We start from the raw sequence: 24,635 nt of genomic DNA, 5'->3' as shown, positions 1-24,635 counted from the left end.
AATGTCCTCAGTTCCCTGTTCCTGCTGCTCAGAATTGCTCGGGGGGGGGTTTTCTCAGGAAGTTCATTTGGGAAAATATCCCAGTTTCCTAGGTAAGGTGTGTTGCTGGAATTGGCAAATCCTTTTGCATCACGAGAGGCATTTTGGACCTGTTCAGCCTGGAGAGGAGAAGCTCCAGGGAGAGCTCAAAGCCCCTTGCAGGGCCTGAAGGGGCTCCAGGAGAGCTGGAGAGGGACTGGGGCCAAGGGCTGCAGGGCCAGGAGCCAGGGAATGGCTTCAGAGTAGGATTTGATGGGATCTTGGGCAGGAATTGTTCCCTGGCAGGGTGGGCAGGGGCTGGGATGGAATTGCCAGAGCAGCTGGGGCTGTCCCTGGATCCCTGGCAGTGCCCAAGGCCAGGCTGGACATTGGGAGCTCCTGGGACAGTGGGAGCTGTCCCTGCCATGGCACTGGATGATTTCCAAGGTCCCTTCCAACCCATTCCAGGATTGTTTAACTCTCTGGTTCAGCAAACTGACTTTTTAAAAAGGAAAATCAAATGCACACTCCCCCCCAGCTCCCAGTAACTCCAGCAGGAAGCCAGGACACCCTGGCAGTGTTTCCACAAGAAATTCAGGCAGTGACAGGACTCGATGTCCATAGCTGCAATAAACAGAATAATCCAAGTGGATTAAGCACCTAATTTTTTTCCCATTCATGGAGTAGTAATTGAATTTTCTTCTCTCTTCTTCATTGTCACAGCCAGAGACAAAACTTCCAGCTGATGATTGGTGTAGGCTTTTTATTTTTAGGGGTTTTTTTCCTTCTTCTTTTGGGGAGGGAGAAGAAAAAGGAAGGATCTGTGCTAAGGAAGGATTGTAGGCCTGGATCCCATGGAAGACCAAGATTTCCTGTGATCTTCCAGCACCCCTTAGAGGGTGCCATCATAGAGATTCCAAATAAAAATGGGGCTTTTTAAATCTCTCCCATTTTTAACCATTTTCTTTAAAAAAAAAAAAAAATAGTTGGTACTTTTTATTCTCCCCCTTCTTTTTTTTTTTTTTTTATCATTTTCTTGAAGAAATAAACCTCATTACAGTGCTCTTTTCCCAGACAGGGGTCTTCCCTCCAGCTGATTCCCAATGTTTTACAGGATGAGTTCCACATCCTGCTGCCTTCACAGCAGCCTCAAACCCAGGTCTGAATTCCTATGGAATAAGCAGCAAATGAAATCGCTATCAAAATAAGCAGGAGCTCCAAAAAAACCTCGAACAACCAAACGAGAGGAGTTGAATTAACTCATCAAAGACCTTTTGGAGCATCAGCGCTGGTGAATCACCACTTTTTCCCTCCCTCAGCAACTCCATCCTTGCCTGGAGCCCCAGGGAGGGCAGGTGGAGTGGGAAGGGCATGACTTCAGCAAGTTAAAAAAAAAAAAACCCTTCCCTAAAAAAAAAAAAAAAAGAAGCAGAAAGTCGACATCACCCCAGTCATGTGATGGAAAAGAACCAATGGAGGCAGGTCCTGGAAAGGGGAACAGTTAAATTTGTAATTTGGGTTGTGTGAAACACTTCTTTGGGCCTCATAAACAACCACAGAACCACAAGTTGGGTACAGAGGCAGTCACCCAAGAGCGGGTCCGGGATATTGGTCAGCAGGGAGGGCGAATCGTTGTGCCTGCAAACCACAGGGTTTCAGAGGGTGGTAAGCATCATCAACCACAACCAAGCTGCTTTTTTTTTTTTTTTTTTTTTTATTTCCCCCCCCTCCTTCTTTTTAAGAAAGAATTTCGGAGTTCTTTGAGTAAAAGTACCTCAGGATCCGCTCCCGAGGCGCCGGGATGGAGCCGAGCGGGATGGCTGGGAGGAGGGTGGTGGCAATGACCAATCTTCATTTTTCACTCCCCAAGGTGGAAGAACCCCTAAATTCCCTCCCAGTGAAGAGAGAGTGAGTTTTAAAGAGGAAAGGATGGCTTCAAACAGCATATTTGAGTCACTTCCTTCTTACCAGCACTTCTTGAGAGGTAAGTGCCATTCAGATTTTCTAAATAGATGTTTTGCTTGCCCATGGTTCAGAAAATGCATGTTTGGAGAGGATCTGGGCACTTCCTTGTGGTACAGGGGGTTTTTTGCACTTGGCTTTTCTGGGAGCTGCTATCTGAGCTCTCAGAAATATCATCTCATTGCTTATCAGTTCAAGAGATTACAACAAGGACTCGTTTAAGCTGTTCAAACAACCATTGCATGCTCGTGAATTTGCTTTTCCTAAATCCCAGTGGGCTGGGATAACTCCTGGGAATTGCTGGAGGTACAAGAGTGGCAGCCCAGGCTCCTTTTGGGTTCTTTTCTGGGGACTTTTTGAGCAGCTGCCATGACAAATGACAGTGCAGGGAGGGAGCAGCAAGCCCAGCCAGCAGAGCAGGATTTAGGCTGGGTTTAAGGCTCAGAAAGAAGCTTAAGGAACCTGCTTAAAGTTTGCTGCAACTCACGTGGCTCGGGGAAAGGAGTGCTGGGGATGGGCTCTGAGGATGCTCCGATGGCCGAAGGAGCAGCTGCAGCCCTGGAGGGGCTCCGGGGGGAAGCGAAGGGCTTCACCCAGCAATCTGTGTTTTGTCACCAGTGACCAAGAGGTTGTAACGTTCTTGTCATGTTCTCACCGCCCCCCGTGGAGCTGATGCTTTAGTCATGGCTTATTCACACAGCTCAGCCCGGCGCTGGCACGGGAAACTTCTCAGTTTCCCGGGAATTGCCTTCCCAAAGAACTGCTGCAGGTGAACTTTTCCCCTGGCCACGCTGTCCTGCAGCGGGGCTGGGCCCACGTGGGTGACAGGGACCTGTCCCAGGCCAGGCTTGGCCAGAGAGCAGAGCTTCAGAGCTGGTTCCAGCCCCAGAGCGCCTGTGAGTCAGGAGTTTATTCCCATTAATAACGGGGAATGCGGAAGGCTGATCCCAGCTGCTGTGTCACAGCTCCTGAGGGTCACAGCTCCCCGGCAGGGCAGCCTGCCCAAATCCTACCCGGCTCTGCTGCTCAAACCTCTTCCCCCACCTCCACCCCCGCCCTTCTCCTCATATCCAAAGCTTTCTCTCCATCTTTTTCCTGGCACTGCAGCCTGTGAGTCACCAACACCTTCGTGCCTGGGTGGGGGAGATGCTCAGGGGTGAGCAAGAGGTGCCCAAGTGCTGACATTGCTCAGCACCCCGAGCAGGGAAAGGAAGCAATACTGCTAAAATAACAAGCAGGATCTTCCTTCGTCAGCCTTTTTGTTTTTATTTTTTTTATTTTTAATTTAATTTTATTTTATTTCATTTTTTTTTAGCTCAGCCAACTGCTCGGTGTTTAATCTGTAGCACAGGAAGGGTTCTTGAGGAAATCTTGTGCGTGTGTGATAAAGAACAGAGTGAACCTCGTGGGGCAGTGCCAGACTGGACTGGGATGGGGAGCAGGGGTCGTGTGGTTGGCAGGAACCCAAAAAATTTGAGAGCAGCTGGTTGAGAACCAAGGGCTGACTTGTCCAGAAAAGGAGGAGTTTCTTTAAAGCTGCTTAATCCAGCAGGAGATTTAGCTCAACACCACAGAATTATGTTTATTTTTGTTCTTACTACTCGTTTTTGACTCAATTAAATGTTGCTCCTGCGCCAGTATTTAATTTTCTTTGGGGGATGGGCTACAAGCAGTGTAGGGATGTGGCCCTTGGGGACAGGGTTTGGGGTGATGCTGGTGGGGCTGGGGTGGCACTGGATGATCCTGGAGGTTTTGAGGTGAATTAATGGAGAAGCTCTTCCTGCTCTGAAGGCTGGAAGTCATCTGGGTATTTTAGAAACTCCTGGAATGTTCTGGGCCAGGCTGGATGGGGTTTGGAGTAAGCTGGGATAGTGGGAGGTGTCCTTGCCCATGGCAGGGGGTGGAATCAGATGATCTCCAAGGTGCCTTCCACCTCAAATCATTCCTTGTTTTTATATTTAGATACAATTTTCTATTCAGTTTTGGCAGCCCAGGCACAGATCCTGGCACCAGATCCTGCAGAACCTTGGGCAAAGAGGTTTTTCCTGCAGAAAACCTCAGGTCCAACACTTGACTTTTGTAAATTCGTGAAAGAAACGCTTCATCATTGCAAAAGAACACGTTGTGTGTGAGCGTGGAACGGTTTTCCAGCAGTTCCCTTTTCGTTCCTTTCTCCACTCCAACGAACTCCGGGCAGTTTCAAAATCCTGGGCGCAGCAAAAGGAACGTTTGGAGCAAGAAAAATACTCATCCCTAGGGTGGGTCGTTGTCAGGCTGTTTCTCAACAGGCTTTGCAAAGAAACGTCCCCAAAGCGCCTCTTCCACGCTATTCCCGCCAAAATTTATTGCGCTTTCTCCCTCAACCGAAACCGCGAAGGGAAAGGGGAACAAAAAGCTCTTTTCTCCGTGGATTTCCCTTTATCGGGCCGTGCAGCTCTGTGGGAAGGAAGCCCATCCATTCTTGTGGAGCTTGATAGTGATAAATATTGATAAATTGGGGAGAGGAGCGGGGAGGAAGCGCTGCCGCGGGATCCGAGGGTGATCCCGGTTCCTGTCGCCCCACCCCGCTCCTCGCCGGGAATGAGGAGCAATTCCCAGCGCATCCCAAGGAAACCTGCTGGGATGGGCCTCAAAATGAGGCCTGGGGCTAAAGAGTGACCCTGTAGATTTTAGAGGAGGACAAAATAATTACGTCACACATACCCTTAATTTTTATACTTTCTTTTATAATTTCTAATTTTTTATTGTTTCTAATTTTTATCATTTCTAATTTTTACAATTTCTGATTTTATCATTTCTACTTTTATCATTTCTACTTTTACCATTTCTACTTTTATAATTTCTAAATTTATAATTTCTATTTTTTATTATTTCTGATTTTTATAATTTCTAATTTTTACAGTTTCTAATTTCATAATTTCTCTTTTTATTATTTCTAATTTTTATTTTTAATTTTTTTAATTTCTAATTTTATCATTTCTACTTTTATAATTTCTAATTTTACAATTTCTATTTTTATTATTTCTAATTTTTATAATTTCTAATTTTTATAATTTCTGACTTATATAATTTCTAATTTTTATAATTTCTAATTTTATCATTTCTACTTTTATCATTTCTACTTTTATAATTTCTACTTCTATCATTTCTAATTTTTATAATTTCTAATTTTTATAATTTCTAATTTTTATAATTTCTACTTTTATCATTTCTAACTTTATAATTTCTAATTTTATCATTTCTAATTTTATCAATTCTAATTTTTATCATTTCTACTTTTACCCTTTCTAATTTTATCATTCCCTAAGATGATTACATTGCAACAATTTAAAATTTCCTGATGATTTTGCGTATAAAAGAAAACAGAACTAATATTTGTGTGCAGCTCAAAATAGCACCAAGCACAATATTTTCCAGGAGGGCACTTTTCCCTCATTTTTTGCTGCAAGGTCTGATCCCTTCAACCTGCAAAGAAGGTTTATTCCTGCAAAAAATGGTTTTGCCTTTGTGATATTTTTTTTATTAATTAATCATGGCCGTGGTGTGACATTTGGATGGTTTGTGCTCGACTGGGAGCACAATTTTATAACAGCACAGTATAATATATATATATTATATATATATATAATAATCATTATATTATATTATATTATATTATATTATATTATATTATATTATATTACATTACATTACATTATATTATATTATATTATATTATATTATATTTATAATTTTATAACAGCACAGCAATTTTATAACATAAAAAAAATACAAAACATAAAAAAACCACCAGAAAAATACACTGTGGGTAATTCCTTCTGAGTGCTACAGTGCCAAGGAGCACCCAGGCAGGGAGGGATTCTTGCCTTGTAAATGCAAAATAAAAATGTGGTGAGTCCAAGGAAGGGCAACAAAGCTGGGAAGGGGCTGGAAAATAAATCCTGGGAGGAGCAGCTGAGATGGGAAAGGGGCTCAGCCTGGAGAAAAGGAGGCTCAGGGGGGACCTCACTGCTCCCCACAACTCCCTGACAGGAGGGACAGGGAAAAAATGAGAGGAAACAGCCTCAAATGGCACCAGGGGAGGCTCAGGGTGGAGACTGGGAAAGAAAATTTCCCTGGAAGAGCGGTCAGGCCTTGGGATGAGCTGCCCAGGGAGGTTTGGAGTCGCTGGAATTGTCCCAGAGGAGTCTGGATGTGGCCCTTGGGGACAGGGTTTGGGGTGATGCTGGTGGGACTGGATGATCCTGAAGGTTTTGAGGTGATTTAATGGAGAAGCTCTTCCTGTTCTGAAGGTCCTCCCTGCTTGGATTTAGGGACACCTTCCCCTGACACTCTGCTTCTCGTTGAAAACGAGTGGCTCTGACTTTCCTTATGGAGGGATCCCCATTGGAAAAGTCCTCAAGCCCCTGATGCCGGGTGGGGGTGGAGGCTGAAGCCATCGGTGGCTCCTTCCCATCAGCTCCAGAATTGTGGATTCCTCATCCCTGGCAGTGCCCAGGCTGGACACTGGGGCTTGGAGCAGCCTGGGACAGTGGGAGGTGTCCCTGCCATGGGATGGGATGAGCTTTAAGGTCCCTTCCAACCCAAACCAGTCTGGAATCCCCTTTTCCCAGCAGCATCAATTCCCTTATCACTGTGGAGAGAGAATTTCCTTGCCTGCCCCATCCCAAAGAGTTAATTCGTGTCAGCATTATAAACCACCGACTGCAGCTTGCGAATAGGAAATTGAACTAAAGCTCATAAAAACCTTGGCTTACAAGCAGAAAAACCTTGCACAATGTCTGATTTACACAGCCTGAGCTCTTTTTTCACTTAAAAGCCTTGAGAAGCGTCGCGAGGCCCGAACGCAGGAAGTAAAAAAAGCCTGACAGAGCTGAACACGCTGCTCTGGTGAGATCAAGAGATTTTATCCTGCGCCAAAATATTTCCCTGAGCGCTCGAGCAGCCACACTCAGCCCTGGGATTTGTTGAAAAAGGATTTAGGTTCTGTCTGGCCTTCACATCCCTCAGATTGCGTTGCCTTTGCCCTTTATCACTTGGCCATTAATTAGAGATTGGTGGGTGTTTTACCATGAGGGACGAACTCCAGCTCTGAGGTGGCTGTCTGGTGGAAAATGAAAGTATTTTTTCACTGCCAGGGGATGCAGTAAAAATAGAAAATAAACTGCTTTTTTTTTTTTTTTTTCTTTTTTTTTTTTTTTTCATGACCAGAAGATAATCGAGTTTTAGTTTGGCTGCTGAGGGTTGATCCCAAAATAACAGAGTGCTTCTCTTGAAATGCACGTGAAAAACAGGGGTAGTGGCAAGTTTATGGAAGTAATTTTCGAAATTTGACTTCAGAATAAAGAATGAGTGTCTCAAATCATGCTGTTATTTGAGAGGGGAGAATCTGTACCCAAACCAAGAGTGGCAAGGAAATTCCTGCGGTTGGATTTAGAAACACTGGGTTTGAAAACCGAGGAGAAACAATCCTGAGGAAACAGCAGATTTCTCTGTAGGTTACCCCAAAACCAGCAGAAATACCTGACTTTGACGTGCAGATGGCACCTGCTGGGTTCCAGAGGTTCCTGCTGCACATCCAGAGGGATTCCCAGGAGGCCAGGCAGGAATGGGAATGGGGAACAAGGCTGAAAGGCAGAGTGGGCATTAAATTGCACCAGGGGAGGTTCATTGCCATAAAACACCGCTGAATCCAAGGCTTTAACAGAATCCTACAAACTCCTGGATTTGCCCACAGATACAGAATATCATGGAACTGTTTAAGTTGGAAAAGCCCTTGAAGATCATCAATGATTTCAATCCCAGCCAGGTTGAGGGGAAAAAAAAAAAGAAAAAAAAGCTTTGGGAGGGTTAAATTCTCCTTAAATTCTCCTTTTGCCTCTCCCTGCCCTATTTCACAGCACAAACCCTGTTAAAGCTGGGGGAGAAAGATCTCCTGGAAGCAGCTCTGTCATCTGCCAGATGATTTGTGGCTTCCTGCAGGACATCTGGGATTTGCCATGGAGAGAGACAGGCCAGGGGCTGTGGGTGACTCACTGGGCTGAGAGGACAAGAAAACATCGCCCTCCCTCTTGGGGTTTTTTCTTTTGCTCTGGAGAGGCTGGGTAATATTTGTATAAACTTGAGTCAGCTGCCCAAATTGTGCAGGGAGATCTCCTCTCTGAAAGGCATCAGTGAGCTGTGGCACCAGTGGAGATCAGCAGTGGTGGTGGTTGGAGCATCAGAGCAGCCACAAAGGGCTCCAGCCCGTGGGGGAAGCCTGTGCACACACCAGAATATCCTCAGAGGGGGTGAAATCAACTCATTTCAATTCCATTGCCACTCCTGCCAATGGAAAGAGTAGGAATAATGCAGATTCCTTATGTCATTTCCAAAATAAATGATTTTTCAAATTTTTTTTTTATCCCAGCCAAAGCCTGGCTTTACAACCAATTTAATAATAAAACAAAATGTTTTAGTCTGTTTACAACCAATTTAAGTTTAATAATAAAGCTAATTTTAGTCCAAACCATCCAATTTTCTATAAAGATTTATTCAAAATATTGGAATGGGAGAAAGAAAAGGGCATAGAAGGACTGAGTGTGAAGCAGGGAAGGAGAGAGTCGGGGCAGCTCTACCTGGGAGAGTTTCCAGTTGTTCCTTGATGTTGTCTGGAGGATTCCCCACTTCTGCTGTCAGTGAAACTCTGTCAAACTGGGCAGTTTCACTTCGTGAGGAGCTGTGAGAGCACTTTCTCTGACTGGGAATTTCTGTTTGCAGCCTGTAGATTTTGTTTTGAGTTTCTGATTCCAGTGAACCCCAAATCAGTCCGAGATGGGCTTGGGTTTTTTTTTTTCCTTTTGCCTCATGAATATTTTGTCTTGCAGGATGTTTTCTGTCTCCTGCTTTCATGCTGAAGCTGTGATTTTGAAAGCCCAGGAGCTGCATTTGGGTCAGGTTTTGTCTGCAGGTTGAAAGGTTTATGTCTTACAAATCTTTCTGAGAAAGCACTGGAAGGAAACCTGAAAAAAAAGTTTTATGAGATTTGCTATAAACATTTCAAGCTGCTGTGCTTGGGGTGAGCCCTGCCACCCTCATCAAATCGGGAGCTGTGAGCCAGCCCTTCCAGTGGCTTTTTTGTGGTGTTTAGAAGGGAAAGGAGTGTTTGGGAAATCCCTGGCAGGTTCAGGGTGAAGCTGAGCGTGTGTGTCCTTTGTGACAAATGTCTGGGGCCTTCAGAGCCCCGGCACCAGCTGCAGCTCTCAGAAGTTCATTTTTTTTTTAACGTGGTTTTATGGCATTCACCTGTGCTGGGACAGCCAGACCTGGGCTCAGAGATCCACAGAATCCTGGAATTATCAGGGTGGGAAAAGATCTTCAGGATCATCCACTCCCACTATCGACAGCACCAGCATCAGCCTCAAACCATGACCCCCAAGGGCCACATCCAGACTCCTCCTGAACACTCCCAGAGAATTCCCAGCCCTCACACCACTCTCCCCTCCTAGCAGGGAGTTGTGCAGAGCACTGAGATCCCTCCTGAGCCTCCTCTTCTCCAGACTGACCGGTTGATGGCCACTTTGTCCCTGTCTGGGGGGGATCCAGGGTTTTATCCTAACAACTGGCTCCAGGACACATTTTCATTCCCCCAAAAAAGGGGAAATGTGGCTGCAAGGATGTGTTTAAAACCTTACTGCCTTAAATCTGCCCTGGCTGTAGAAAATGAGCATTGAAAGCCCTGGGGTTCATCTCCTGCCCTCACTCAGCACCGCAGCTCATCCTGACATCTGATGGGGCTCCCCTCACGTTCCAAAGGACATCGAGGGGCTGGAGAGTGCCCAGAGATGGGAAAAGGGTCTGGAAAACAAATCCTGGGAGGGGCAGCTGAGGGAGGTGGGAAAGGAGCTCAGCCTGGAGAAAAGGAGGCTCAGGAGGGACCTCACTGCAGTGAGGGAGGGTTGGTGAAAGTGAAGAGGTGAGGAGAGGAAACAGCCTCAAATGGCACCAGGGGAGGCTCAGGGTGAAGATTGGGAAAGAAAATTTCCCTGGAAGAGCGGTCAGGCCTTGGGATGAGCTGCCCAGGGAGGTTTGGAGTCGCTGGAATTGTCCAGAGGAGTCTGGATGTGGGGACAGGGTTTGGGGTGGTGCTGCTGGGTGATCCTGATGGGCTCTTCCCATCCTGGGGATCCCGGGATTCTGTGAAAAACCAAGGAAGCCCCCAGAGCACACGAGGCAGAGAGGCCCCGGATCTGAGAGCAGGGCTCCACCCAGCTCATGGGAAGGGCTTTGCATTTCAGAATTCAGTTAGCAGATAATATCAGACTTCTGTAAAACACTTCTGGTTTTCAGGACCTCCATGTAAATGAGCTCTGGGGTTTGTGTGACTCAGATGGAATAGAATTCATATCTGGAAGGTGCACTCAAGTTCAGACTTCGTGAACAAAATTTTAAACTAAAAGAGAGAGGTTTAGGTTAAAAATTAGGGAGAAATTCTTAGAATGAAATTCCCAGAGCAGCTGGGGCTGCCCCTGGATCCCTGGCAGTGCCCAAGGCCAGGCTGGACATTGGGAGCTCCTGGGACACTGGGAGGTGTCCCTGCCATGGATGGGGTAGAACAAGATGATCTTTAAGGTCTTTCCAACCCAAACCTTTCAGAGTCTGTATTTGTGAGTGTTGGTGAATCACTTGCTGCAATATGTGGTGGTTTCATTGTTCCAAACCCCCTGCAAGAAATTTAGGTACAACTTTTTCCATCCTTTTGGCCACCTCTGAGAGGAAAAAGACCCCTCAGCCTGCAGCGTTTTCTCTTTATCAAAGCTGTAAAAGTGATAATGGATGGGGCTGAACACCCACACACTTTTCACAGCAGGCATAAAAAAAAAAACTTTGCACATTGAAACCAAGAGTTGAGTCTTTTATAGGAACATGAACTTCTCCTGGCTGTCCCTAACTGGAGAAAATGATTTAGTTTTCTAAAAGAAGCAGGGTTTCATATACAGCGTGCCTGGAAACTAAACCTGAATGACTTGGCAAGGTTAAAAAACCAGAGATAGGATAAACTTTTGGCATTTAAAAGCAATGAGTCATTGAGATTTCAGAGTAACAATCAGAACTTTTAATGCTGGGGTGGTTTTATTTTCCTCTAATAGGGATTGCAATGGCAATGGTAATTTTTGTCACCAGTTCCCCAGGGAACGGGCACAGCCCCGAGGCTGCCAGAGCTCCAGGAGCATCCAGGGATGCCCAGGCTGGGCTTGTTGGGGGGTCTGGGCAGGGCCTGGAATTGGATTCAGGATCCTGTGGATCCCTTCCCCTCAGGATATTCTATAAATCCCATTTGGGATAACAAGACATCACCAACATGAAGAGGGATTTAAGGTTCCCCTGTGGGGTGGATTTGTGTCGTTAAACTGATTTCTAGGCAAGGAAAGATGATTGAGGGTCACATTTCACTGGGGCAATTAAGGCTACCAGTATTTTGTGTACGTGGAATCTGATCCAAGAGTCCAGGAAACCACTGGAAGGACCTGGCTGATGGCTTTGGGCTCTGGATGAGACCTGGGATGACTCTTGTGCTGCAGAAAAACCTGTGGCACTGATGGCCCAGGCCAGCACTTCCTCTTCAAATATCTGCTTTTTGCTTTGGAGCAGTGTCATGGAATCATGGAATGGTTTGGGTTGGGAGGGATTTTAAGGATCATCCCATCCACCCCCAGCCATGGCAGGGCCACCTCCCACTGTCCCAGGAGCTCCCAATGTCCAGCCTGGCCTTGGGCACTGCCAGGGATCCAGGGGCAGCCCCAGCTGCTCTGCCAATTCCATCCCAGCCCCTGCCCACCCTGCCAGGGAACAATTCCTGCCCAAGATCCCAAGATCCAGCCCTGCCCTCTGCCACTGGCAGCCATTCCCTGGCTCCTGGCCCTGCAGCCCTTGGCAATTGTCTCTCTCCAGCTTTCCTGGGGCTCCTTCAGGCCCTGCAAGGCCACCCTGAGCTCAGCCCAAAGCTTCTCCTGGCCAGGCTGAACAATGGCAGCTGGGCCAGCCTTTCCTGCCAGCAGAGCTGCTCCATCCCTCTGCTCATCCTGGAGCCTCCTCTGGTTTGCTCCAACAGCTCAATCCTGGCCCTTCCTGCCCTGTTTTGCCCCATTCTCAGGATGTGCTGAATAAAAAACACTTCTGTGTGAGCCACAGGCCCCAATTCCAGCTCTGCACTGCTAGCTTGGCTCATTTTTCCAGGGAAGCCCCTTCCCAATTCTTCCCTCCTGTGACAGCTCCAAGTTCTGGGCACATCCAAGACCCATGTGGAGAGGGAAGAAGCAGCTTTTGAGGTTTTGGGGTGTTCCTGCTTTGATTAAGCCCAGTTGGAGATCAAAAGCACTTTTTAAACAGAAGCAGTTGGAGGTTTTTCATCTGTCTCAGCTCCTTTTCAGCCTTTGGAAAAGCCCATTCCAGGCAGAGGGATCAGGGGATGCTCCAGATCCCGGTGTCTGAGGGGATCAGGATCAACCTCTGAAGCTTCAGGCTTATACAAATTCCTACACACTTTTTTAAATGTAGGATTTAAAAAAAAAATAAATTCACAAGTAACATTTTTTTGTGGAAAAAAAAAAAAACTAAACATGATTTAACAGAAATTTGTGTTGAGATTTCAACTCATTTCCAAAGAAAATCTTTTCCCTGTTCCTTAATTTGTTTTCTGGCTGAAATCCATCACTTGTTAAGGTAAAAAACTTGAATATTTTATAGCATTGCTGGATTTTTTTTAAATTTTTTTGAAAATATTTTTTATTGAAAAATATTTTTATTGAAGAATATTTTTATTGGAAAATATATTTTTATTGAAAAATATTTTTTCATTGAAAAATATTTTTTTCTTTTCCTGCAGAAAATTAAGGCCTCTTTTATTTGAAAGTGCACTTCAAAGAAGAATGAGAACTTAAATAAATAACCTATAATAAAACACGAGCTGTCCTATTTTTGGGATGTCATTACCTGCAGCAAAGTTTCACTCACTCCTTTCTCTTCAGTGAGAAAACAAACTCCCTCGTGACTGAGGTTTGCAGGAAATGCTGCTCTTTGCAACATTTGCCAATTCACCCAGACATTTCTCATGTCCCATGATCTTAGGTTGCAAATTTTGCTGCTGGTTTGCATTTCTGCAGCTGAAACCTGCTTTGAGTTAGCGTGAAATGAAGGCAAAAAAAAAATAATAAAACAACTGAGTGGATTAAAAATAAAAATAAAATCAATTTAATTTTTTTTTATATCTTTTTAACCAGAATTCAGTGCAGAAAAAGAGGGTGAGAAAGTCAGGAAGGGGAAGAAGTTTTTCGTTGTGTGTCTGATTTAGCTCTTGAATAGCAAAGCCACTTTTCCTCTGCTGACCTCTGTTTCCACTGGGGGCTGCATTTTCCAGCTGGAATGGGGCACATTCCCGACCAGCTGGAGCTGCCAGGATTTCAGGGAATGGTTGGGTGCTGGAAATCTGAGGCCCAGCTGCTGATATTTGAGACACAGGTGTTTGGAACTGCCTTTGCCCGTGAGTTAAAATAAAGGAATAGAGAAAACTCCCCCAGGTTGTGCTCCCAGAATAATCCACTGGCATTTTTCCAGGTTTTTGGGTTTTTTTTTTTTTTTGGGAAGCTCGGTGTTTGAAGTCAATCCCCCATTGTTCATCCTACTGGGTTATTAAATTGTTCTTTCCTTCACTGGTGTCTTCCCACTTTGGGTTGGGATTGGATGGATGCAGGTGGCCCAAAGAAATCCTGCTTCTGTGCCTGGCACTTGGAATTCCTCTCTTTGATCCTGATCCCTGGAGATTTTTTAGAAAGTCGGGAAGGAATCATGGATTGATTTGGGAGGGACCTTAAAAATCATCTTATTTCAGCCACTTTCCACTTAGAGCTTTCCACTATCCCAGGTTGTTCCAATTCCCATCCAGCCTGGCTTGGACACTTCCAGGGATGGGAAATCCACAGACTCTCTGGGATGGAAGGATTGGCTTCTCCTGGAGCTGCTGTGCAGTCCTCCTCTTTAATTTCTGAGTTTACACAGGGTCCTGAGCCAACAAGGGCTGAATCCACCTCCAAAGTTCCTGATTTTTTCCCAAAATCTCAAGTTCAGGACTCTGTGCATAAATCCCACTGGATCAAGAGGTTCCTTTGGGATCTCAATTTCCTTTTTCCAGGCTCTCCTAGAAGGTTCCTGCATGAGCCTGGGCCTGTTGGCAGTGACATCAACGTTAATTTTGGTAACGCAGAACTCAAAAGTGGCATGTGCTGGGCGTGGGAGGGAGAAAATGGCAGGAAAAAAAGAGAATTATTTCTAAACTGGTTTCTTCGTTGTTGCTTTTTCACTTGAACAGATGTGAAACTCGGGAGGCAGCTGGTGTCAGAGTTCTGATGCAAGTTGTGATGTGGTAGATAAAAAGCGAGGAGGGTGTTGAGCCAAAGGGTTGGATCAAGTCAAAATTAGAGCAGGGCACAAGTTGTGCTCCTGTGCAGGGGGAATTGCTGGGCTCAGCCCCTGCCCGTGGCTCTGGTGCCATTGCTGGGCCTGGAGCAGAGCCTGGGCCTGCTCTGCCCCTCCTGCACCCAGGGACGGACAGGGATGGACAGGGATGGACAGGGATGGACAGGGACAGCCAGGGATGGACAGGGACGGACAGGGATGGACAGGGACAGCCAGGGATGGACAGGGATGGACAGGGACGGACAGGGATGGACAGGGATGGACAGGGACAGCCAGGGATGGACAGGGATGGACAGGGATGGACAGGGACAGCCAGGGATGGACAGGGATGGACAGGGACGGACAGGGATGGACAGGGATGGACAGGGACGGACAGGGATGGACAGGGACGGACAGGGATGGACAGGGACAGCCAGGGACACCTCAGGGACACCCAGGCACAGCCAGGGCTGAGGCCCCTCTCAGCTGGGGCTCCTCTCCAGGCTGAGCAGCCCCAGCTCCCTCAGCCTCTCCTGGGCACGGAGATGCTCCAGGCCCTTCCTCAGCTCCAGGATCTCCTGTCCCTGTTGTGCTGAGGAACCAGGGCTGGACACTCCCTGACCTGGCCATGTTCTGAAGGAAATGGAGAAGCACTCAGGATGGGGATGGATTGATTGCCTGGAACACCCCAGGCAATTACTCCATGGATTTTAATTCCATGAAATCCCTGTGTTGTTAATGGGGGCCTTCCCCACAACCTGTGCAGTGTGGTGAGAACCTCCCTTGCTTCTCAGGGGAATTTGTCTTTCATTTTCTAGCTAAGCCTTGCTTTAGTGGGAAATTCCAAGAAGCTCTCATTGAAAACGTGCAAAGCCACTCAGATTCTTCCCCTTGGAGGATAAAATTTCGGGTTGAAGCATCACCTGAATTCAAGACAAGTCTGGTTTAATGCAATTCAAAAGCCAGGAGCTGCTGTCCTGGGCAGACCCAGGGAAGCTGATTTCCTACAGCCATGGGTGTGCTTTGTGCCTGAGGTCTCTAAAATCCAAGAGGGATTTAATCTGATGGAAGGTTTTTCCTTTCTTGAGGAGTCTAAAACCTCCCTCAGGCTCCCTTCAGCTGGGAGGGAGCTCTGGCAGAGCCTCTCAGCCACGTTTCATGAAAGCCAAAGGAACTTCAGCCCACTTCTGCTCTATCAACTTTACTAAAGTTGGCCCACAAACCACAAAAGCTGGGGGAGGGCCGGAGACAAGGAGGAGAGATCACACGAGCTCTGCCTCCACAAAAGCAGCCTGAGAGAGGAGCTTGCAGTTCAGTTGACACCCAAAGGTAGTCAAATCCATCCTGAAATGCTTAAATTACTCTGAGAATAGGATACTCCTCATCTTCATGGATGAAGAATTAGGGAAGGAGGGGCAGATCGTTAGTTCAGCAGTTCTGAGAACCTCAATTTTACAGTTCTGAGCCCAACTATCTCCCAAAAGATCTCGTCTTTACCTCAGAATTCAGATTGAATCAAGCTGATGTTTTAATCAGAAATTTCCTGAGCACCACACATTATTTCAGGGCTCTAATATTGTATCTCTCCAGCTGCAACCCAGTTCAAATAAAAACCACAAAGAGAATCCAGAAGGGGGAAAAAAAAGTGTTCTCCAGTCACTTTTGAGCAGCAGGAGAACTTGAAAATGCCAAGAGCTGTTTCTGGTCATCAAGCTGTGTCCCTTCCAACTCAGGATATTCTTGATGAGCTCCCTAAAATCCTAAAATCCTAAAATTTTCATAGGATGAAAACCCTAAACTCCAGGCTCCAGCAGAGCAGGAGGTTGTTGTGGCACATGGAGACTTCATTCATGCATTTAAAATAATTTCTTCTTTTTTTTGTTTTTTTTTGTGTTTTTTTTGTTTTGGTTTCTTTTAGGTTTGTTTTTTGTTTTTTTTGTTTTCTTGCAGTAAAGAATTGCTAAGCAAAACTCCATTTTTATTTCAAAAAATTGAATTCCAGAGCTACTTTTTTTTTTTCCCACCCCCTCCTGCTCTCCCTGGGAGCTGGGAAGTTCCAGAAACGCCCGCAGGGTGCGGAGCTCTGCAAAGCCAAAGCTGCCGTTGGAAAAGGCTCCACCTCTGGCACAGGGAATAACCTTTGCCCAGGGAATTATCAGAGCAGGGGCAGAGCTTGTTTTGGTTTTTCCCATATCTCCCTTCTGGGTAAAATTCCAGGCTGGTGCCTGCCTCGTTTGCAGGTTTCTGTGCCCAAGTGACCTTGGAGAGCAGAATGCGCTCCTTGACCAGCCTGAGCTGCAAAATTTGGGGCAGGGAGGTGGAAATGGTGTCAGGATCCACAGAATCCCAGAATCCCTGAGGCTGGAAAAGACCTCTGAGGCCATCAAGTCTTGGTGCCCGATGCCCACCTTGTCCCCAGCTCCACATCCAGGCCTTTCTTGGCCACCTCCAGCTGCTCCTTTGGCTTTTTAGTACCATTTGCATTGATTCAGCCCTCACTGCAGCCAAGGGGGACTGCAAAGGGAAGAAATCCTGGAAATCCACATGGAATCATGGAATGGTTTGGGTTGGAAGGGACACTCAAGGTTGTTTCATTCCCCCTGCCACTCGCTCTCCCAGCTTGCTCCGAGCTTCATCCAACCTGGCCTTGGACAATTCCAGGGATGGAGCATCCTCAGTTTCCCTGGGCACACCAGAGATATTCCCTCAACATTTCAGTGCAGCACCACCCCTTCCTCAGCAGCAAATCTGAGGTGCAGTCACAAGAAGGGAGCAAAAAGGGAGCTCAGCCTTTCCCCACACAACTGAGCCTCACCACCAGTTTTTGTTTTAGTTTGGCTCAGCAGCCCCGGGGGCTGCAGGAAGGAGCTGGGGACACACCTGCACCCACTTTTCCTCCAGGAAAAACCCCCAGAGGCTCCAAGCTGGCACTGAGCACCCCAAACACCCCCTTCCCCAGAGTCCTGGGCCAGCTGCCGGCCTCTTTGGGGCATCCTGTTTGTAGGAAAACAAGTGGCAGTTGCAGGAGGGTTGCGAGAGCGAACAAACCGCAGCCCCTGCGTGGGGCTGATAAGGCTGAACTCTTGCAGCAGTTCCGTCCCCGCTCCCCATCGCTGCCTTCCTGTCCCCAGGCGAGCTTTTTGCAGTTATTCTGCTTTCTCAGAAGGGTCTGGAGCTCTCTCCTGCTGGCTTTGCCCCTCTCCTGCGGGGCTGGGCGCTGGGCAAGGAGGAGGTTGTGGATTAGCGGATTGAAAAGGTGTGGACCCGTCACGGTTTGGGGTTTTTTTGGGGGTTTGCACCCACGTGTGCCACCCTGGCAGCCTGATGTCCCCAAGCTCTTCCTTGGGCTGAGTCTGAGCTGTGCCCAGAGCACTTCTGGAGGAGATCAGAGCTGGTGACACAGAGCCAAGAGCATTTCTGGGCTCAGGGGCCAGCAGTGAGAAAAAGATCTGTGTTTCTGCCTCAGACTTGGAGATGTCACAACTCAATTGAAAGGATGGAAAAAAAAAAAATGGACTTAAAATGCACCAGGGGAGGTTCTGAAAAGGGATTTGAGACTTTTTCCCCCCACAGGAGTAGTCAGGAAATGGAATAAGTTGCCTGTGCTGGAGGAGGAGTGTGGATGTGGCCCTTGGGGACAGGGTTTGGGATGATGCTGGTGGGGCTGGAGGATCCTGAAGGGCTTTTCCCACCTTGGTGATCCTGGGATGCAGCTGCCAGAGAGGAGGATCAGTGTTTGCAGACAGAAAAAGATGTGAAGAGGGATGAAGCTGTAAAACCAAACGTTGCTGCTCCCACTCAAAAACAAACAGGAAACCTCTGTGACCTCTGGGAAAGATTTTCCCCCTCCTCTGAATGAGCTCTCTTTTCTGAGCAGCACCAAATAATTCCTTCCCTAAAGCAAACATTATTCTTGCCATAAGAGCAACAAAAAGCTGCGAAGCTCCCAGCACAGAAACTTCTGGAGGATCAGGAATGATTTTTCTCCTCATGAATTGCCTCTGCCTGTTCAGGTTAAATTCAGGTTTTCAGATCCAGGGAATGCTTTGGGTTGGGAGGGATTTTAAGGATCATAAAATGCCAAGGCAGGGACACCTCCCACTGTCCCAGGTTGCTCCAAGCCCCTGACTGGCCTTGGACAATTCCAGGGATCCAGAGGCAGCCCCAGCTTCTCTGGGAATTCTATTCCAGTCCCTCATTGCCATCACAGGGAACAATTCCTGCCCAAGATCCCAAGATCCAGCCCTGCCCTCTGCCACTGGCAGCCATTCCCTGGCTCCTGGCCCTGCAACCCTTGGGAATTATCTCTCTCCTTCTTGTCAGCTCCTTCAGGCCCTGGGATTATGTCTATATTTAACAAAACTAATATATTTTTAAATAAAATATATCTGAAAGAACTCCCCAAAAAACCAAACCCAAATCCCTCCTTCCCTAGGAGGTTTCACAGTCAATAATATTGACTAAAGTAATGCTAAAATGACCCAGATCAGAATTTATCCCCTTTAATCCAGTAACACCTGCCCAAGGACATCCAACATCCCCCTTTTTATTGGGATCCACGCCCAGAAGGGATTGTGGGGTGCAGGGCTCCTGTTACAGCCAGCTGCTCCCTGGAATCCTCGGCTTTCCAAAGGAAAAAGGGAGCAGGACACTCTTGTGGCTTTCCAGGGAGTTCATTTCAAAGCTGGGATATTCTGTTTTTCTTGGAAATGGGAGCTTTAGATGGGAAATTGGGAAGGAATTGTTGGGAATTCCCAAAAAAAATTGGGAATGATAGCAAAAATATCCTGAATTTCTCTATTCAGTGTTTTTATTCTGTGTCTTTATGGGTTGTTTTCTTTAAAAGAGAATTAAGAAGTTACACAGTGGCAGGGATATTCCTTAAATTTTCTGTGGAATTCCCAATAATTATTCCTCTTCCACTAAATTCCTTCCTCACACACCTGAATTCAACGATTGGAGGGTTCCAGCTTTTCTTTTTGTCCTTTTTTTTTGCCTCAGGTTAAAATATATAATAGTAATATATTATATATAATATTAATATTATATATATTATATATCATCTAATATATTATATAATATATAATATATAATATATATATTATATGTTATATTATATATATTATATAGTATTCAATATTATATAAAATATTAATATATTTTTAGTAAGAAACTTTAGAAAGAGAAGTGATGCAGGAAATTTAGTTATAAAAATGGGAATCATGGAATGGTTTGGGTTGGGAGGGATTTTAGGGATCATCCCAATCCCACCCCTGCCATGGCAGGGACACCTCCCACTGTCCCAGGAGCTCCCAATGTCCAGCCTGGCCTTGGGCACTGCCAGGGATCCAGGGGCAGCCCCAGCTGCTCTGGCAATTCCATCCCAGCCCCTGCCCACCCTGCCAGGGAACAATTCCTGCCCAAGATCCCAAGATCCAGCCCTGCCCTCTGCCACTGGCAGCCATTCCCTGGCTCCTGGCCCTGCAGCCCTTGGCAATTGTCTCTCTCCAGCTTTCCTGGGGCTCCCTCCAGGTTCTCCAGGTTCAAATCCTCCCAGGATTTTTTTGTTTCCTCCTGGCCAGGCCAGGCTGATCCCCTGCCCAGCTCCCCCAACAAGCCCAGCCTGGGCATCCCTGGATGCTCCTGGAGCTCTGGCAGCCTCGGGGCCGTGCCCATTCCCTGGGGAGCCTGGGCAGTGCCAGCAGCCTCTGGGGAAAGAAGAGCCTTGCCCTAAAAGCCAACCTAAATCCCTCCTGGCTCAGTTCCAACCATGCCCTGGGTGCTGTCCCTGTGCCAGGAGCAGAGATTTTCCCTCTGAGCTCCACCCGAAGTGCCCCAGGACTGAGGATGCTCCACTCCTTTCCCTCCCATGGATCGAGTTTCCCTTTAGCTCCTCTCCATTCTTTAGGGAAACAGCAAACCCAGGATAATTCCCTGTTACCCAACACATCATGAGCAGATTTCCCTTTAAAATCCAGGCACCTGCCTCTCCATTACCCTCAGCACACGGATATTTGCTTGGATCAGCAGCTCCTTTTTCTGTCCACGAGTGTTTGATGTCCTACCACACTGAAATTTCATCCTGTCAGATCCCAGCTTGGAACAAAATCTGTTCCCATTTTAGCCACAAAATGAGGATAGGGAAGGGCTGGAAGAATTATTATTATTATTATTATTATTATTATTATTATTATTATTATTATTATTATTATTATTATTATTATTATTATTATTATTATTATTATTATCATTATCATTATCATTATCATTATCATCATTATTATCATTATCATTATTATCATTATCATCATTATCATTATTATATGTATATTTATGTTTACATTTACATTTTTACATTTACATTTTTATATTTATATTTATACTTATATTTATATTTATATTTATACTTTATATTTATACCTATATTTATCTATTCTTATATTTATTCTTGTATTTATTATATTATTAATCATCATTATTATTGTTATTATTATTATCACCATCATCATCATCATTATCATGATATTATTACATCACTATCATCCCTATCATCATTATCATTATTACTACCATTGCAATTATTATTTATTTCTTAATTAATCAATAAAAAAATCAAGACCTTCAGGATATGGAATTAGAACTACGACTGCTCCAGCCAAAATTCCATCTGCTCCCACATCTCCTCCCTGAAAAGGGCAACCAGGAAAACACAGCAAGGATTATTTGCTTCCCCTGCCTTGGAAATGGGATTTTTCTGCCATAAAGTTGGAAAATTTGGGGCATTCCCAGGTGATTTTAACTTAAATTGTTCATTTTTGAGGGAGATACAGACGCCCTGTGATGCTCAGGATTTCCATGGGGAGTTTATGTAGAAGGGAATTTCATCCTGCTCCCTAAGCCTGTCCTGTTCAAAGCCATTAATCACCGTGCTTAATCACTGGGGTTGTTTGACTAATTATGGAATGACTTTGTCAAGAGCAGGTAGTGGGATGGACAGAGGCTGTGCTGTTTCCTCGGGATATTCAGGAAAGGCTGGAATCCAGGAGGAGCAGGGATTGCTGGATTTGTGGGTCTGGGAGAGAGCTGGGGGTGGATTTTGGAGCAGGGGGGCAAACCAACAACGATTCCCTTATTTCTGTGGGAGGGAATTCACTCCCTTCCTCTCGGGTGCTTTGAGTTAGGGTTAGGAAATGAGGATTTAGGGTTTGGAACTGAGCTTCAAAGAGTGTTAAAAAAATCATGGAATCCCAGAACGTGGTCAGGAAAACTCAGAACTCATCCCATTCCCAGCCCTGCCATGGCAGGGCCACCTCCCACTGTCCCAGGAGCTCCCAATGTCCAGCCTGGCCTTGGGCACTGCCAGGGATCCAGGGGCAGCCCCAGCTGCTCTGGCAATTCTGTTCCAAATCTTTTCACCAGGAAAAAAAAAAATTAAAAAGGGAAAAAATAGAGCTTGGCCATGAATGAAACTTTTAACCCAGATCTCAAATTTCCCTCAGTATTTTCAGTCCCACAGAGCACAGCCGGGCCCCAGGTGCTGTTGGCAGAGCAGGAGATGATCCAGGCTCCATCCTCTGGAGGCCAGGCCTGAAAACTCCTTCTCAAAACCCCAAAAAAATCCAATTTTTTTGTATTTTTGTAAAGCCTGACTCAAAGGCTGGATGACTCCTGCCCCATCAGGAGCTCAGTAATTCACACTTGTGTCTGTGTTTGCTTTTCCAGGCAGCAGCTGGGGTGTGGGCAGCGCTCTGCACATGTGAGGGGAGCCAGAAACAAACCAAAAAACCAAAAATCCTTGCTAATTATCAAGAAGCTTCAGTTGCTGTGTTTTGAAAAGCCAGGAGTGGATGTTTTTCCTCTTGGCCTCGTGATGTTTTCATAAACTTGGAAACTCTTGGATGGTGTGCAGGGATCCAAGGAGGGAGAGTTTCCTGCTCTGCCTCCCTTTGTCCTGGGCACTTGGAAATGATTCTGCTGCTTCCAGCACATCCCTTGGGAGACAGGGAGAGGTGTCCTGGGAAAAGGATGGGATTTCCAGCTGGGGAAGGGAGGGATTGTCCCGCTCTGGCTGCCTCACCTCCAGCCCTGGGCAAGTTTTGAGCACAAAAATAAATAAAAAAAAAAAAAATATTAAAGTATTGGAGAACACCCAAAAGAGGGACAAAAGGATGGGGAAGAGCCTGGAGGGGGGGAGGAGGAGCTGAGGGTGCTTGGAATGTTCAGCTGGGGAAGAAGAGAGTGAGGGGAGACTCCTCAGGGGCTGCAGCTCCTCAGAGCTCCCATCTCTGCACAGGGACAGCCCCAGGGAGCGGCTGCAGCTGGCCCAGCAGGGATTTAGGTTGGCTTTTAGGGCAAGGCTCTTCTTTCCCCAGAGGCTGCTGGCACTGCCCAGGCTCCCCAGGGAATGGGCACGGCCCCGAGGCTGCCAGAGCTCCAGGAGCATCCAGGGATGCCCAGGCTGGGCTTGTTGGGGGAGCTGGGCAGGGCAGGGGGGCACTGGGGGATCCCTGGGGGTTTATTCCCCACAGGAATTCCATCATTCCCTGCTTTGCAGGCCAAACAAGCTGTATGGCCGCAGAATTTTCCATGAACTCAGCTGGATTTCATTCCCAGGGTTTGATCCCTGCTCCAGACAGGAGATGTTGGTGGAGCAGGGAAGCAGCCAGAGGAGCTGGGCTCTGCTTTCCTGCTGGAAACTGGGACAGCTTTCCCCAGCACAGGTGCATTCCTTGGGTGTGAGAAGCATTCCCAGGGAGCTGTGACCGAGTGCTGGAAACTCAGCAAAAGCTTCTCTCACCCTCTCCAACATCATCCTAAAAAAAAATAACATGGAGCAAAGCCAAGGCTTTCCCTACCACAGCCTCATTTCCTCTGCATCCAACAGTTTCCTTTCCTTTAGGGAAGCAGCTCCAGAGCCGGGGTGTGCATCGACCTCCTGGCTTTAATTGGCTTCTTCTTCCTCCTCATTCCAGCCACAGCATCGCCCCATCCTCCCAAAAACATCCCAAACCCTTCCCTGAACTCTGCATTCTGCTTGACTCATAGAAGAAATCGAGTCTAAGTCACTTTTTCTAAAATATTTCAGCCCGGGGTAGGGGAAAGGAAGGAGTTTCTCTTCCTATTTTTCTGGACTTGGCAGATTTGTGCTGGAAATCAAAATTAAAAAGAAAGAGAAACTGCCTGAAGTGAAAGGCAGGAGGGGAAATCCTGCTTAGAGCTGGTTCTAAACCAGGTTTTAGGGGAAGTTTCCTGCAAATGGGGTGGGAAGTGGTGGGATCAGGTGGAGATGACCTCAGTCAATGGCTTTGCCACTCGAGGTTTTCAACGAGACACAGATAATTTAATTTTATATTTCACATCTGAGAATTTGGGAGCGTAAATTGAATTTAAATATTGCCGTGACATGGTGTGGAAAGCACTAAAATGAAACTCTCAGGCCTGGTTTTCTTCTCTGGAAGAGCTGGGAAGGATCAGGGAGACCTCAGAGCCCTTCCAGTGCCTGCAGGGGCTCCAAGAGAGTTAAATCCTAGAATTGATGGGGTTTTCTGGCCTCCTCTTCAATCCCTGGCTGAAAAGAACTTGGGTTTGTTTATCTCCCATTTTTTTTTAATTTATACTTTTTTTTTGCAAGAACGTTGGATTGGCCAAGGAGGACACAGAGCATGAGAAACCACCCTGCCCTGGTGGGAAGAAAAGGTCGTTCTGGTGCCTGGGGAGAGTCTCAGGGCAGGAACAGGCAGGAAAATCAGGATTTAACTCTGGAAGTCTCCAGTTTGAGAGGAAAGTTCTGTGCCAAGAGCTTGTGGAACTTAAAGAGAAAAATTAAAGCTGCCGAGTTGTGTTGAGTGTGGTTCAAGGAGGAGGAGAGGTGCTTGTGGAAAGAAACACAAAGATAATCCTAAAAAAACCCAGTTTTTCCAGTTTTATGGGGTGAAGGCTGTGGAATGGCTGAGTTCTCAGAGCAGAGTGAGTTTTCTGTGTTGTCTGGGGAAGGATTGAGGGCTCAGGGTGCTGAGGAGAAGCCTCAGAGTTCCAAAGGGACTTCCAGGACACAGCTACCCCTCAGATTTGTGGGCACGTAAAAGAAAACATGAAATAATAAAATATCAGCCAAACCATGGGACAAACAACTCCATTATCTCAATGTCCAGTGGGCTTTTATTAAAAAAATTATATAAAGTGAGGACTTATTTTATTTTCTTCCCTTTTTTATTTTCTTCCCTTTT

The 24,635-nt window shown here is 46.4% G+C and overlaps 1 protein-coding gene across 2 annotated transcripts in view; it reads left to right on the top strand.

The window, feature by feature from the left end:
• The first annotated feature begins 1,611 nt into the window (after window positions 1-1,611).
• RUNX1 (RUNX family transcription factor 1) overlaps window positions 1,612-24,635 on the top strand; it is a 164,930-nt gene continuing 141,906 nt past the window's right edge. For both annotated transcript variants that reach the window (XM_088051143.1, XM_005526569.3), the window contains exons 1-2: window positions 1,612-1,683; window positions 1,889-2,002. In XM_088051143.1, coding sequence (XP_087907269.1) covers window positions 1,948-2,002 — 55 coding nt within the window. In that variant the 5' untranslated portion in view covers window positions 1,612-1,683; window positions 1,889-1,947. The remainder of the gene's footprint in view (window positions 1,684-1,888; window positions 2,003-24,635) is intronic.

Source organism: Pseudopodoces humilis, chromosome 2 (assembly GCF_049639895.1).
Source record: "Pseudopodoces humilis isolate 2021_Gansu_Grassland_sample_001 chromosome 2, ASM4963989v1, whole genome shotgun sequence".
NCBI classification, from domain to species: domain Eukaryota; kingdom Metazoa; phylum Chordata; class Aves; order Passeriformes; family Paridae; genus Pseudopodoces; species Pseudopodoces humilis.
Note: the sequence above shows the minus strand (reverse complement) of the source record. Positions and strands in the feature narration are given on the sequence as shown.